The sequence below is a fragment of the Callithrix jacchus genome, chromosome 1, assembly GCF_049354715.1.
Source record: "Callithrix jacchus isolate 240 chromosome 1, calJac240_pri, whole genome shotgun sequence".
Classification (NCBI taxonomy): Eukaryota; Metazoa; Chordata; class Mammalia; order Primates; family Cebidae; genus Callithrix; species Callithrix jacchus.
In genome coordinates, this window is record NC_133502.1 from 142,102,687 (window position 1) to 142,119,774 (window position 17,088).

Here is a 17,088-nt window from a genome sequence, read left to right on the forward strand (position 1 = left end):
ATCTCTTTATAAACTGTGACCTTGGCCAGATCATTTTACCTCTCTGAGGTTAAGTTTCTTCATCTACAAAATAACAACGAGAATAACAGTACATTGTATTGGTGGTTTTTTGTGAAGAGTAAGCATAATGTTCATGACAAGAACCAAACCACCAGTTAAAACTTGTCCATCACCACCTCCTTCTGACCTCAGTCATTAGTCTGAATAAAGTATTATCTGCTTATAATTTTTCACCTGCTGATATAATTTCTTTTCTTCTTCTTCTTTTTTTTTTTTTATGTTAGATATCCCAGAGCAGGAAGCCAGATTTTGGACCTACAAATGGGAGCAATTCAATGCCTTGGGAGCTGACAATGAGGTAGGAGCAGCCTTATTTGGAGTATAGAGAGATGGGAGAAAATCTCCTGATGCTCTTGATAGGTTGCCCTGGGAGGGGCCCAAGAGCATGTAGTCCTGAGAATGAAATAATTGAAATTGCATTAAAGAAAAAAGGCAACTAGAAGGTTGCCTGAAATGTCACTAGAAGGTTCCATCTTCCATTTATTCTATTCTTCCCACTCTCCCGTACTGTGACACTAGACTGTTAGGGAGGGAGCTTGTACCAGGGAATCTGTCCTCTTTTGTTCACCTGTGAGTTGGCAGCATTTCTTTTGCTTCTTTTGCTTTCCAGGTTTTTGGATATTATTCTTATTTGGGTCTTATTTTTGAGTATGTTGGGACTATTGCATTGTTTGGTCTTGCTGGTCTTATCTGGTGTGTGTAAGAGAATGTAATCAGCTTAACCTGGGGCATCAGGATTGGAGAATGTTTTTGTTATTGCTGATGGAGGGAAAAGATAAATTTGTTTATTTTGGACATGTGGGCTACTAAAAAATGGGTCTGACTATAAGATATATTTTCAGTGCCAGAGGATATTTCAGCAGAAATTTTTGATAAACAATTTCATGAGATAATCCAAAGCTGAGGTTTGAATGGGGTAGAGAGCTATAGGCATAGAGCTTCATTAGTATATTAGAAACAATTGAAGTAACAGGAATGGAAAAACTTGCTCAAGTAGAGCATATTGAAGTATTAAAGAACAAGAACAAAATCTTGGGAAACCTTAAACATAGAATTCTGAGAAACAAAAGAGATTGAGAAAGGGCAACCTTAAAGAGAGAGAATAAGATAACCAAGAAAGATTCATGTAACAAAATAAAAAGAGATTCAAGGCAGAAATTATTGACAGTGTCATATGTTAAAACAAGTGAATTATGAAATAGAGCTATTGGATTTGGTGATTGACGATGAGTATACCTCCATAGTCTAGTACAGAAAGCTGAAAATGCAGTGGTTTGATGACTGTATTAGTTTCCTGTAGCTGTCATAACAAAGTACTGCAAACTAGGTGACTTATAACAACCAAAATTTGTTTTAACACAGTTCTGGAGACTAGAAGTCTGAAATTAGGGTGTCAACAGGATCAGTTTAGCTCTGTTTAGGGGCTCTCAAGGAAGAGGCATTGTCTACTCTTCTCCTACCTCTGATGGTTGCTGGCAGTCCTTGCTATTCCTTAGCTTATAGATGTATCATTCTAATCTCTGCCTCCATTGTCCCATGCCTCCCTGTGTGTCTGTCTGTATCTTCACAATGCATTCTCCTGTCGCTGTGTGTCTGTGTCTAAATTTCCATTGTTTTTATAAGGACACTAGTCATTGAATTAATTGGATTACATCTGCAGAGACCTTGTTTCCAAATAAGGTCATATTCACAGATACTTGGGCTTAGAAGTCTCAGATATCTTCTGAGGGGACATAATTCAACCCACAGTGAATTAAATGAACGATGAATAATGGCATTTGTGACAAGCAACATCTCTTTTCAGGGTTTTTCCTTACCTCCTTTATTCTCGGTAGGCTTTCTGTTATTAAGCTGTATAACTCTTCTAATTCCCATACCAACATTCCCACTTTTCTACTTTATTGAAAGTTCCAGTTCCTCCTACTCCACTTAGTAACTCTGAGCATTCATACTATCTTTGCATTTACTTTACCCTTTGTGTTTTTTTTCTTTCCGAGCCTGGCTGTGGAGTGGTATTCAGCCTTTCAGACTCGCATTATCTTTGCTTTCCTAGTAAAGAAGCATGTTGTACTTTTCATTTTATATGCTTTATTGTGTGTCATCAAGCAGAATCAAGACTGGATTAAAACAATTTAACAGCCAAGTATTACATACAAATATTGTGGAATTTTATAAGTTCTAATAAAAATGTTTCTTGTTCTGGGGTTCCCAACTGCATATCAGATTTTTGCTTTCTGTTTATATTCTAGGGCATGGCACTCACTAAGTTTTCATCTTTTATCCTCTCTTCCATTGCACTGTTTATCTTTTTAGCAGCTTTTTTGAAATAAAATTTATATATACCATACAGTTCACTCATTTAAAGCTTACAGTTCAGTGGCTTTTACTATCTTTATAGTTGTGCCCATGATATCACCACAATTTTGAGTATTTTCATTGCCCCTGTGCCCTTAGCCATCATCTCCATTCTTCCCTATCCTCCTCAGCCCTATGCAACCACTAATCAACCTTCTGTCTCTATTGACCTATTCTGCACATTTCATAAAAATGAAATTATATAACATGTGGTCCTTTGTTTTCTTTCACTTAGCATAATGTTTTCAAGGTTTCATTCATGCTTTAGCATGTAAATAAATTCCTTTTGATTGCCAAAAAACATTCCATTGTATGGATGTAGTAAATTTAAAATTCATTCATTAGTTGATGGGCAGTTGGGTTGTTTCTACTTTTCAGCTGTTAGGGATTTGCTTTCTGTTTTTATTCTAGGGTATGGCACTCACTAAGTTTTTATGTTTCATCCTCTCTTCCACTGCGCTGTTTATCTTTTTAGCAGTTTTATTGAAATACAATTTATATATACCTTATAGTTCACTCATTTAAAGCTTACAGTTTGGTGGCTTTTTAGTATCTTCATAGTTGTGCTCTTTGGATATCACTACAACTCCAAATCAGTTTTTCTTTGAACATTTATATACATAGTTTTGTATGGACATATGTTTTCATTTCTCTTGGGTATGACTGGGAGTGGAGTTGCTAGATCACATGGTAACTCTGTATTTAACTGATAGACTGCCAGACTATTTTCCAAAGTGGCTGTGACATTTTATACTCCTACCAGCAGTGTATAAGGGTTTCAGTTTCTTTGTATCCTTGTTAGCACTTGTTATTATCTGTCTTTTTTTTATTATATCTGTTCTTCCATTCTTAGCACGTATGAAGTTGCATTTTGGTTGTTCTTCCACTTAAAAACTTTATTATTATGGATATTTTGAAACATGAAAAAATATAGAGTTAGTCTTCCCTTTTTTTGCTGGAGTATTTTAAAACCAATCCAGCTAGGTGTGGTGGCTCATGCCAGTAATCCCAGCACTTTGGGAGGCCAAGGTGGGCAGATCACTTGAGGTCAGGAGTTCAAGACCAGCCTGGCCAACATGGTGAAACCCTGTCTCTACTAAAAATACAAAAATTAGCCAGACACGGTGGCGGGCACCTGTAATCCTAGCTACTGAGGAGGCTGAGGCAGGAGAATCGCTCAAATCCGGGAGGCAGAGGCTTCAGTGAGCCAAGATCACATTACTGCACTCCAGTCTGGGTGGCAGAGTGCGACTTCATGTCATAAACAAAAAACAATCCTAGGAGTTATTTTGTCTCACCATAAATATATCAGTATAGATCTCTAACAGATAATGCTTAAAAAAATGCCATTATCACATTGACTTTAGCAATTTCTTAGTGTCATCCAATATCCAGTCTTTTCAGTTTCCTTTATTAGCTAGAAGATGTTGTTATACAGTTGATTTTTTTCATTTCAGGAGCCAGAAATTAGGGTGTCAGCAGGATCAGTTTAGCTCTGTTGTGCCCATTTGGCTATTATGTCTCTTAAATCATTTTACTTTATTTTATTTTTATATTTTTTGTAGAGATGGTGTTTCACCATGTTGCCCAGTCTGGTCTCGAACTTTTGGGCTCAAGTGATCTGCCTGCTTTAGGAATACACCACGATGCCTGGCTAATTTTTGTATTTTTTGCGGTGACAGGGTTTCACCTTGTTGCCCAGTCTGGTCTTGAACTCCTGGCCTCAAGTGATCTGCCCTCCTCGGCCTCCCAAAGTTCTGGTATTTCAGGTGTAAGCCACTGTGGTTGGCCTTGATATTCTGATTATATTATTCCTTCAGCATTTATTAGCTATGATTTGTCTACAAAAATGAATTTTCTCTTCCTAGCTATTTGGTTCACTGAAGTATAGTCTGTACAAGAAAAACATTCTCTTTATCCATTTTTAGAATAATGAATTGTTGCCTCAGCAACTTCTCAAGGTGACCAATAAGTTTTTTTCTTTTTTAGATGGAATATTACTATGTATTTATGAATTTTGGTATATTTGCTTATATATTTCAACCCATTGCAATTATTCTTTTTTGAAGACAAGGTCTTGCTCTGTTGTCTAGTCTGGAGTGCAGTGACATACTCATAGCTCACTACATCTTCAAACTTTTAGGTTCAAGTGATCATCCCAAGTAGCAGAGACTACAGGCACACATCACCACACCCAGCTAGTTTTTAAATTTTCTGTGGAGATGGGGTCTTTCTAAGTTGCCAAGGCTGGACATTCTTTTTGATGCTAAAATGATCTCATCTTTTGGTTAGTGGGAGTTTCTTCAAGTTGGCTTCTGTCTCTTCTCTTTTTCTATTTTTATCATGAAAAAAAAAATTAAGTATACATAAAAATAGAGGAATAATAAAAGGAAGCCCATGTGTATACCTACCCCTAAGATTCAGTAATTATCAGGATTTCATCTTACTTGCTGATAATTTTTAAAATACAAATACAATATTTAAAAAATACAAAATCATTTTAAAAATACAATATAGAGTGTAACTTTTTTATTCTACTGTGTGTAACATTTCCCATACACCTCGTGGACCTAAAAGCACTAATCAAGACTGACTTGGGCACTTACCGCTTTATAGAGTTGGACTGTACCACATTGTATTACTTTTCCTACTCATGGACAATTTGTTTTTTGCTATTATAAATGCATGCTGCAGTGAACATTTCTGAACCTGTTTCTCTATTCTTGTATCTGAGAGATTCTCTGGGTGTATACCTGGAAGGATAGTTGTTGGATTGTAGGATATACTCTGTTTAGCCTTACTAGATATTACTAAATTGCCCTCTAGAGTGATTGTACCAATTTACATCTACCCTTTTCCTGCTCCACTGTTTCCTTACTGACACTTGATGTTATGAGATTTTAAATTGTTACTAATCTAATGAGTATAGAAATTGTTTTAATTTGTATTTCCCTGTTTATTGGTGAGATTTATTCATCATTTATTCACTGATTCAATTATTAAGCATTATGTACCATGCACTATTGTGTGTTTGATATACAGCAGAGGTTGAAGATCCCTGCCCTCATGGATCATCACATAGGCAGAATCAGACAATAAGCAAGAAATATAATAAATATAGTTGAGTATTAAAAGGTGAGAAGTGCTATAAAGAGTGTCTTAGTCTATTTGGATTGCTATAACAGTGCAAACTAGATAGCTTATAAACAAAACAGAAGCTTATTTCTTATAGTTCTGGAGACTGGGAAGTCCAAGATCAAGGCACTGGCACATTCATTGTCTGGTGAGGGCTCATTTCCAGGTTCATAGACAGCACCTTGCTGTGTTCTCATATGATGGAGCATGCTCTCTGGAGCCTCTTTTATGAGGATACTTATGCCATTTATGAAGGCTCCGCCCTCATGACCTAATCATCTCCCAAAGGCCCTCCTAGTGTCATCACATAAGTGAATTTTTGGTGAGGGCAGGGGCAGTGAGATACAAACTTTCAGACCATAATACGGGGGGAAGATATTTTTTCTTCACGCAAGTTTTATACTACTTTTGTTAGATTTTTTCCCCCTAATTGTTGCAAATGGTACATTCTAAAAATTACATTTTCTAATCGGTTATATAAGTAAATGCTTTCCTGCTCATCTTTTTAAAGTACTGATCTTACTCAACTCATTAATAGTTCTAGTAGTTTAGTGATTCCCTTAGATTTTCTATGTAGCTAGTTTTTGCATCTTTAAGTTTTTATTCTCCTTCCAATCCTTACCCTTTATTTTTCTAAGTGAAAAACTGAATTGTTTATATATGTATATAATATATATATAAATTACATATATGTATATATGTAAATTTTTTTTTTTCAACAGAGTCTCACTTTTTCACCCAGGCTGGAGTGCATGATTTTGGCTCACTACAATCTCCACTTCCCAGACTCAAGCGATTCTCTTGCCTCAGCCTCCCATGAAGCTGGGATTACAGGCATGTGCCACCATACTTGGCTAATTTTTGTATTTTTGATAGAGATGGGTTTTTACCATGTTGACCAGGTTGGTCTCGAACTCCTGACCTTAAGTGATCTGCCTGCCTTGGACTCCCAAAGTGCTGGGATTATAGGAGTGAGCCGTGCCAGGCCTGTTTATACATCTATTTTTACTAACAGACTTTATTTTTTAGAAGTTTTAGATTTACAGAAATATTGAGCAGGTATTTATCCCCTCTCCTCCTTATCTTATAGTTTCCCTTATTATTAACCTCTTACATTTATGTAACTGCCAAACAGGTTCACCTTGCTTGCTGCCTAGAAGCTGATTCATGAAGACAGCAGAATTGCAATGGAAAAAGAGTAATTCACACAAAGCCAGCTGTGCAGGACACTGCAGTTTTATTATTACTCAAATCAGTGTCTGGGAGTGTTTGGGCATCAGAATTTTTAAAGATAAATTGACAGGTAGTGGGGAAGGCTGATTGGTCAGGTCATAGATGGAATCAAAGCTGGTAATAGTGAGTTTTTCTTGCTGTCTTCTGTTCTTGTGTGGGATGGCAGAACTGGTTGGGCCAGATTACGGGTCTGAGTGGTGTCAGCTGATCCATCTAGTGCAGGGTCTGCAAAATGTCTCAAGCACTGATCTTAGGTTTTACAATAGTGATATTATTCCTGGAGCAATTTGGGAAGGTTCAGACTTCTTGGAGCCAGAGGCTGCATGACCCCTAAAGTGATTTCTAATCTTGTAGCTAATTTTATTAGTCCTGCAAAGGCAGACTGGTCCCCAGGCAAGAAGGGAGTCTTTTTGGAAAAGTGCTATTATCAATTTTGTTTCAGAGTCAAAACCTTGAATTGAATTCCTTCCCAAAGTTAGTTCAGCTTATGTCCAGGTATGAACAAGGACAGCTTAAAGGTTAGAAGCAAGATGGAACTGGTTAGATCTGATTTCTTTCACTGTCATAATTTCCTTAGTTACGATTTTTGCAAAGGTAGTTTCATTGGTATGATACATTTGTTACAGTTAATGAACTAGTATTGATAAATTATTATTAACTAAAGAGTTAGTGTTATTTATTTATTTTATTGTTAACTAAAACAAAAGCTAAAATTCCATAGTTTATTCAGATTTCCTTCATTTTTACCTTGTGTCTTTTTTGCTATTGTTCCGGGACCTCATCCAGGGTATTGCGTTACACTTAGTTGTCATGTCTCCTTAGGCTTCTCTTGGCTGTGACATTTTCTTAGACTTTTCTTGTTTCTCATGACCTTTTATTTGAAACATTCAGTGCCTAAGGCATCCAGTATAATTTTTAACAGTGTAAGAATAGAGAATCTTGTCTGTCTTCTGACTGTAAGGAGACTGCTTCATAAGTTTTAAAGTATGCTGTTTGCCATGGATTTTAGTAGCTACTCTTTATCAGATTAAGGAAATTCTATTTTCTTTCTTATTTTCTAAGGATTTTTGTCATGAAAAAGTATAGAGTTTTATCGAATCTTTTTCTGCATCTATTAGATCATATAGCTTTTCTCCTTTGATCTGTTTAATATGGTGAATTACATAAGCAGATTTTCAGATATTGAACTGTCCTAGCATTTAATGTCCACCTGGATATGTACGTTTATATGCTAACACACATACATATGCACACATATGCATACATAGTCACATGTAAGTATTACACATACTTACATGACAGATTTGGCCTAGTAATCTATTAATTAGGATTTTGTCTCTATATTCATAAATGAAATTGGCCTGTAATTTTCCTTTCTTATACTATCCTTGTCTGTTTTTTGTAGATAAATTTTGTGGCTTTTTTCTTAGCCATCTTAACATTATTAATTATACTCTAGTTGGACTTCAGCTTTCTGTTTTGGGCCTGGAACAGATTCATTAAATGTAGCTTCTGAAAAATATCTACTCTGATCTCTTAGGTCTGAATTCTTGAATACTTAAAATTTTGGGATTCCTCATGGTTATACCTATGTACTGTCTACAAAAATTATGATTATTTGTAGTGGCTATTATATATAACTAAGTTCTTTTGTTACTTTGGAGTGGATGTTTGACCTTCAAGATATTTTGAACTTGGCTGGGCATGGTGGCTCACACCTGTAATCCCAGCACTTTGGGAGGCTGAGGCTTGCTGGAGGCCAGGAGTCCAAAAACAGCTTGTCCAACACGGTGAAACCCTGTCTCTACTAAAAAATACAAAAATTAGGGCCGGGCACGGTGGCTCACGCCTGTAATCCCAGCACTTTGGGAGGCCGAGGCTGGTGGATCACGAGGTCAAGAGATCGAGACCATCCTGGTTAACATGGTGAAACCCCGTCTCTACTAAAAATACAAAAAATTAGCTGGACATGGTGGCGCATGCCTGTAATCCCAGCTACTCAGGAGGCTGAGTCAGGAGAATTGCCTGAACCTAGGAGGCGGAGGTTGTGGTGAGCCGATATCGAGCCATTGTACTCCAGCCTGGGCAACAAGAGCAAAACTCCGTCTCAAAAAAAAAAAAAAAAAAATTAGCCGAGTGTGGCAGCTCAGGCCTGTAATCCCAGCTACTTGAGGGGCTGAGGCACAAGAATTGCTTGAACCCTGGTGGTAAACGTTGCAGCGAGTTGAGATCTCACTACTATATTCCAGCCTGGCAAAAGAGCTAGAATCCATCTCAAAAAAAAAAAGATGTTTTGAACATTTCTGTGATTGGCAGTTTTGCTAGTGCTATCATACTGTTTACATTGCACTTGACTTTTCTGATCATTCTCCATGGAAATTAGTAATAACAGTGTTTACCTCTGATATTTGTACCGTACTTTATTGCTTATAAAGTATATTTGTATACAAAAAGTGTTTTGTATTTTGGATCCCAACTATTTGAAATGCTCTTCACCACTGATACTCATAAGACTGTTATGTACAACATCATTAACTTTTGTCTGGATTATTGCAATAATTACTCTTTTTCCTTGCGTTCCCTACGGTTCAACATATACAGCAGCAGATTTATCTTTTAAAAGTATAATCATATCACAATCCTCTCATGTTTAAAACCTTAAAGGGCTCCTCAGTACACTAGGAAAGTCTGAATTTTTACCATGATTTACAAATTCTGCCTAGAACAAGGCCTTGCACATAGTGGATGTTCAATCAATATTTGTTGCGTGAATAAATAACTCATTTGTTGGCAATTTTAGAGAAGTTCTGACTTGCCTAGGATCTCACAGTTTATGAATAAGTGGCCAGGTCAGGATGAGAACTCCATGTCTCGTGTTTGCAAGTTCCTGGTCAAGATATGTTTTTATAATTCTCCAATGGACTCTGAACCAAATTATTCTGTCTTCCAGACTCCGTGTACCCCTGTTAATTTGTTTGTTCCTTTCTCTTTTACCTTCTGAATCCAGCCCATCCTCAAGAATTGCACATAATTCTTTCCTCTTATAGAATATTTTCCTATGTCTTCAGTACCCTGTATTTGTTTTTGTGGTGGTCATGGTGGGTGGGATGGTGGAGACTACAGTGCTAGTGGGAGAGGAACTCTTATAGATACCAGATATTGCACCACATGCTTAGGTAAGCCGTTTCACTTATTTCACATGTGATCTTATGAATGAAGAAGCAATATTGCTAAGAAGTGAGAAAAGAGCCCCAGGTAGGTTTTCATTTGGCTTACCTGAATGGGGAAATCTTCTACACATTAGCCCCAGGAAAACTCGGAGGACAGTGAAATACTCTAGGGATTCCAGGGTCAAACCTTCTACAGCTGCCTGGCAGAGCTGGGTGGGTGCCCAGGTTCCCTTGGTCAGGGCAGCTCTTTACTGTCCTGCTTTATTTAGCCTGTCTCACTGGGCGAGGCCCATAACCCATAGTCTGGCCTGTACGTCAGGATCACACAGAGAAAATAGGAGCAGGGTGTTCTGTTTCTGTTCAATAAAAATTTTGTCTCCAAACACTAAACCCTTTTATAGGTAGCTGTGATTTTTTTTTTTTTTTTCCCTCTCTTTACTTGGGTCTCTCTGATTGTATTTTTTTTCTCCTTTCTGCTTCTAGTATCCTAGTCAAGAAGAAAGCCAGAGGAAGACATTGCCCACTGCTGCCGCCCAGTGTTGTAAGTGAGAAACTTGTCTATGAATCTCTCTTAATTGCAGCTTTCTGTCGCTTCTCCAAACATGACTTATTCGAGTTGGGGAGGGTAGAGACGTCATGTGTGTAAACAGAAGATATTCCCGAAGCACATCTGTCTAGGCATCTACCTCTATCTGTTAGCTTTAGGAAGTGTTTTGGTTTCGTGTGACTGTAGGCAGGGGAGTAGGGCTTATCTTTTTTCTACATTTGCTAACTTCTAGCCCTGGAGGAATGATTTAACCCCCTCTATCCCTGTCTTTAAGGCTCAGTTTAAATATTATCACTTCTGGGTAATCTTTGTATTGTTTTCTCCTTCCTCCAAGTATAACTTAGGTCTCTTCTGTGTGCATCCATTCTACCCTGTGTGCACATCCATCATATGACATATATATATTTAGTGGACATGAACACAAAGTTTTACAAGACATAGACATTGTTCCATTCCTTGCATTTGGTTCAACACCGGATACATAATACACCTCAATAAAATTTGATAAATGATTGACTGAAATGAGAGAGCATGTTATTTCTCCTGAGATTAATTTGTCAAGATCACACAGATTACTTCTTGAAATGAGCCATACATTTTTGGTATATTGTTACCTTCTCCTCAATTTCCCTCAAAACAGTCTGAGGAAACACTAAAGGACTGTTTAGGGTCTGATCTATTTCACTTTTTCAACCTGTGATATGTGTGTGTATGTGTGTGGCCAGGGTGGGGGGAAGATTGTGCTACTTTTGTGTTGCTCTGGTTTTTCTGAATCTCATGCCAAACTCCATCAACTACAAGTAGCAGATGATACCAATGATTGTGGCATTGTTGTTGTAATACTAGTAACAATAAGAACTATAGGCTGGGCATGGTTCCTAGCACTTTGGGAGGCTGAGGCAGGAGGATTGCTTGAACCCAGGAGTTTGAGACCAGCCCAGACAAATACTGAGACCTCATCTCTACCAAAAAAAAAAAAAAAAAATTAGCCAGGTGTGGTGGCATGTGCCTGTATTCTCAGATACTTGGAAAGCTGAGGTGGGAGGATGGCTGGAGCCTGGGAAATCAAGGCTGCAGTGAGCCATACCAAGAGCTTAAGTATACTAACTTACTTAAGTATCACAACAACCCTAAGTCAGATTTTACTGTTGTTCCCATTTTTAAGATCAGGAAACTGAAGCATAAACAGATTGAGTAATTCGCCACAAATCACATAGCTAGTAACTGGTGAAGTAAATATTTAAACACAGGAAACCTGACTTCATAGCCCCTATCTCTGTGTGAACCACTGTATTATGTTGCTTCCTTCATATTATTTCTGAAAAGGAAAACCTCTGTCCATGGTTTGTGAATCTGTTGGTTGCCTTCCATTTGGTACATTCTGTAGGCCACTATCGCGATAAAACTAAAGGCCAGTGGTTGCGGTGAACATTTAAAAAATGTATTTAAAGAAAACCTATTTTTCATATGATTTATTGTAAACTTGTTTTTTGCCATTTAGGGCCAAACGTTTAAGGTCATCGGAGGTCAGAAGAATCTGACTGAAAAGCATGTTGTGAATTAAGAGCAGGTTGTGAATTACAGATCCTTTTCAAAACTCATTGTAGTGAGTTCATTTTGATTGATTTAATCTTTTAAACCTTTTTTCCAGGACTCTAATGAGAAGCAAAATGTAACAATTGAGATTTCATTTCCTATTCCTTCCTGATCTCATTGAAGAAATGCAATTGAAGTAATTAAAGCGCAAATGCCTTCAGGGTGGGAGGAAATCAAAAGCTTAAATAATCAAGCACCTTTATTCTCATACATTTTTCATATGTTTACAGGCTATTTTATTTTTCTATGAATAAGCCATTCTTGTCTTTTGCAGGCTCCCTCATATATTTTATTTTGAGAAATGTTAAACCTATAGAAAAGTTGAAAGAACAGTACCAAGAGCACTCATTACTCTACTAGGTTCAGTGACAAGCATTTTGCCAGATTTGCTCTTGCCATCATCCCTCTCTTATTTTTCTCTCATTTTTCTCTATCTCTGTCTCCATACATACATACACAAAAATACACACAAGTATTTTCTGAATCATTTTAATATAAGCTGCACACATTATAACACATTAGTATGTTTCTGCTCAGGGCTAGGAAAGCCAACATAACTGAAATACCATGATCACAATCAAGAAATTTAATACTGGTAGAGTAATAGTATCTAAAATACAGTCTATATTAAGAACTCCCTAATTGTTCCCAAAATATTTTGAAAGCTTTATTTTATTTTATTTATTTTTTTCCTGAAAAACTAAAGCAATTAAGAAAGGTTTTTTTTACATTTAAAAAAATTTTATTTAATTTTTAGTTTTTATGAGTACATAGTAGGCATTTATGGAGTACATGAGTATTTTGATACAGGCATACTATGTGTAATAATCACATCAAGGTAAATGAGATATCCATCATCTTAAGCATTTATCATTTCTTTATGCTACAAATACTCCAATTATACTCTTTTAGTTATTTAAAAATGTGTAATAAATTATTGACTATAGGCACGCAATTGTGCTTGCAAATACTAGATCTTATTCATTCTAGCTTATTCATTCATTCATTTTACCCATTAACCATCCCCACTCTCCTCCCACCACCAACTACCCCTTCCCAGCTTCTGGTAATCATCCTTCTACTCTCTGTCTCCATGAATTCAAATTGTTTTAATTTTTAGCTCCCACAAATGAGTGAGAACATGTGAAGTTTGTCTTTCTGTGCCTGGCTATTTTACGCAACATAATGTCCTCCAGTTCCATCCGTATTGTTGCAAATGGTAGGATCTCATTCTTTTTTTATGGATAAATAGTACTCCATTGTGTTTATATACCACATTTTTCTTTTCCATTCATCTGTTTATAGATACTTAGGCTGCTTCCAAATCTTGCCTATTGTGAGCCGTGCTGTAACAAACATAGGAGTGAAGATATCTCTCTGATATACTTTCATAGCTCTCCCCCACCATGATCTAGTCAAGAACTACACATTTCATTTATTGTCCTCTTTATACTTCCTTCTACATATTTCATTTATTGTCCTGTTTCTTCAGCCATCCTTCCTTCCTCTTCTTTTCTTTCTCTTTCCTTCCTTCTTTCCCCTTCCTTTCCTTTTTCCTCTTTTCTTTTCTATTTTCTTTCCCTTTCCCTTTCCTTTCTTTCCTTTCTCGAGAGGGAGTCTCGCTCCATTGTTGAGGCTGGAGTGCAGTGGTGCAATCTTGGCTCACTGTAAGTTTTTCCTCTCAGATTCAAGCAATTCTCCTGCCTTAGCCTCCCAAGTGGCTGGGACTACAGGCATGTGTCACCACACCTGGCTAATTTTTGTATTTTTAGTAGAGAAGGAGTTTCACCATGTTGGCCAGGCTGGTCTTGAACTTCTGACCTCAAATGATCTGCGTGCCTTGGTCTCCAAAACTGCTGGGATTATAAGCATTGAGCCACCAAGCCCAGTTAAGTCCTTGTTCTTAACCTGGGTTTGCTGCTGTCTCTCTGACTTTGGAAGTCTTCCCACTGTCAACTTCAGTTTCTTGACATAATAAATGGAAGTGTCATTTTAGATGATTTTTAGCTGTAGCATCATATGACCCTATTACTTCCTCGTCCTCAAATGCCTTCACATAGATGGTCCCTCCGCTACCCAGTGTGTTAGGATCAATCCTCTGCAGCTATTAATAAGATTTTTCCAAAGTATTTTCAGAAATCACTGGGCTACTGCTCTAAAGAAACTCTCCCTTTAATACAAGAGTTAACTTTGACTGGAAGTGGTGGTTCATTCCTGTAATCCCAGCACTTTGGGAAGCCAAGGCGGGAGAATCCCTTGAGGCCAGGATTGTGAGACCAGCCTGGGAAACACAATGAGACCCCAGTCTCTATTTAAAAATAGATAAGTTAAAAAAATTAAACAATGAAAAGAGTTACTCTAGCCCTAGTTATTTGAATATGCTCTTAAAGATGATGGGATTCTTTAAAAGTATTGAGACAAACTACTGCTTCTCCCAATATTTTGTCTCAGGACATACCTTTCTCTTTTAACATCCAGTAGCAACATTCTGCGTTCACTTTTATTCTGGGAAGTTTTTGTCTCATTTGGTAACAGTGGTATATTTATTTTAAAATGTTGTTGGGTAATTATTGTGATTTATTATATCCGTTTGTTTTCTATCCTCCATATTATTATCAGTTCTAGTATTTGACTGACTTATGCCCATTTCTTGAAAGAAAGGAAAGACAGAGAGCAGAAGAAATAATTTTTGTGGCTTTAGCTTCCCAAAGCCTAAGATTTTAGGAGAATATATAAAATGTTCTGGACTAATGTTGTGAGAGGGAGCAGAGTTTCACCTGAATCTCTCAATTTCTAGTTAACAACAGCTTCTTTCGACTTGAATGAGAGGAGAGAAATGCAAGGAGAATGAGGAAAGTAAGAAAGTAAATGAGCATAGTAGACACATTGGGACCTTGTGTCTACTTCCTGTGTTAGAGCACTGGTAAAGCAGCAGGAGTCAAAGAGGGCATGGCTAGGTGTTGTGTCTAGGCAGATGGACCATCACGAAGAGATTCCTGTGCTCCAAGTTGCCCATGAGTCCTGGGGTTTCTAGAAGTGGGAAAGTGAGCCTCTGGTCCTATTGGAACCATTCAGGCAGGAATAACAGATGTCTCAGAAGTGTTCTCTGTCCGAGTGACTAAGGACTAGAGAAGATCTGGAATATCTTGATGACTGCCAGTTCACAAAGACATATCCATGCCATGGGCAGTCACTTCACTGCAGTATCATCATCTTTTTTTTTTTTTTTTTTTAATACTTTTAAGTTCTGGGTTACATGTGCAGAAACACTGCAGTGCTGCAGTGTTTTATTTACATGCTGTGTCAGTATTCAGAGCAGTCTTCATGGGCTGGGGCAAGACTTATACTGAGATTGAAGAATGCATATGTGTTCTAAGAGTGATAACTCTTCCTAGGAGATGTATTGATCTCTTTGTTGGTGGTTGTTGCCCATTGTTGCCTCTCTGGCTGATACTGCTTGGTTGTTCTTGCCCTCGGAGGGGTAGGTGAGTATGAGCTTTATCACTGGGGTACAGGTGTGAGTCTCCAAAAGTTATTTTTGGGGACTCCTGGGGTCTTATGTGAGTGATTGCTCTGGTTCAACTTCTTTTGTCCTGCCATGGAAAGATGTACTTAGCTTGTTGCTGCTGGTATATCACTTAGAGGCTTCTTGAATGGGGAATTATCAAGGTAACGCCTACTCAACCACATTCCACAGAATTCATATGACACATGGGAACTCACATATCCTTGCCCTGAGAAACAAAGGATAGGCAGGCAGTTCCATTCTCTTCTCTGCCTCCCAGCCCTGCCTCCTCTGTTCCTTTTGGCTGCTTAGGTAGGTACACAGTTCATATTAGCAAGTCTCCTGCCTAAGTAGACATCCATCCTGTCTGGCTCTACTTCCATTCTTGTAGGCACCCCTAACCTTTGTGAATTGTGAAGCTCCTCCTCACTTGGATTCAGAGCAGAAAAACATTCATTTTTACCCTCCGCAGGAGGTGGGGAAGGGAAGGAGTAACCTCTCTTCACCGACAGTTGCTCTTGCAAAGGTTTCTGGGTGCCACATTGACATAGACATTCTACAAGGCCGCTGACAAGGATCTAGTTAAATAGTCTTACAAAATTTTTTAAAATCTGGATTTGTCTGATTATTTCCTCATCATTAGATTCAGGTTACTGCACAGCTGATGTCAATTTGTCCCTTTATTTATGATACCATGTTAATTAGTAGTTCTCATGATGTTTTCCAGATCTCTTTGTTACAAATATATTTTTCTCTTTTGTAACTAAGTATGTAGTGGCAGTGATACTTTGTGTGTATACTGTTTTTATTTGAGCAAACTTCCATCCATTAGTTTTAGGATTAGTTAAATTGATTTTTATTGATGATTGTTTAAATAAATTGCCTACATTTATTATTACACTGCGTTTGCAAAATGATGATGTTTTAATTCTGTCATTCCTTTTTAAAAGGAAAAAACAGTTTCTCTATACTTGCACAATTCTGACACCAAACGAGTATGTTTTCCATACCAAGCAATTCTCTGCCGACATCAATGGAGTGCCTCATGACTTAATTCTGACACTAGAGATGTAGAGTTAGTGCAGACCCTACAGATTAAGGGCCCAGTCCCACAAGACTGCCTGGTACTTTAGACACCAATCATAAATCCCAGATTACTACCTGAACTTCTGACCAACTGGCTATAAACTGGAGTTCCCATGAGCCCTTCCTCAGGTTCAATAATTTGCTAGAATGGCTCTCAGAACCAAGGAAAACAGTTAATTTGGTATTACTCATTGATTAAAAGGATATTTTTGTGTTGATAATCTCCACACCATCAGTTGGAACTACGGTGTTATTAAGGGGAGCTCCTTCTCCTGTGTGCTAGGAGGAGGGCCTTAGGGAGGCCAAGAGGAGAAGAGTATTTCCTTTGATGAAGTCACATCCTGCCTATGAGCCCACTGATGCTGTAACACTGGCCTGAAAGCTAGAGTGTTCTTTAAAAG

The 17,088-nt window shown here is 37.7% G+C and overlaps 1 protein-coding gene across 29 annotated transcripts in view; it reads left to right on the forward strand.

Moving 5' to 3' along the window:
- Positions 1-17,088, forward strand: part of UNC13B (unc-13 homolog B) — a 230,410-nt gene that overhangs the window by 72,958 nt on the left and 140,364 nt on the right. For 26 of the 29 annotated variants that reach the window (XM_078371391.1, XM_078371379.1, XM_078371324.1 and 23 more), the window contains 2 exons: positions 285-358; positions 10,437-10,494. In XM_078371391.1, coding sequence (XP_078227517.1) covers positions 285-358; positions 10,437-10,494 — 132 coding nt within the window. The remainder of the gene's footprint in view (positions 1-284; positions 359-10,436; positions 10,495-17,088) is intronic. The other 3 variants (XM_078371340.1, XM_078371344.1, XM_078371405.1) reach the window with 1 other exon arrangement.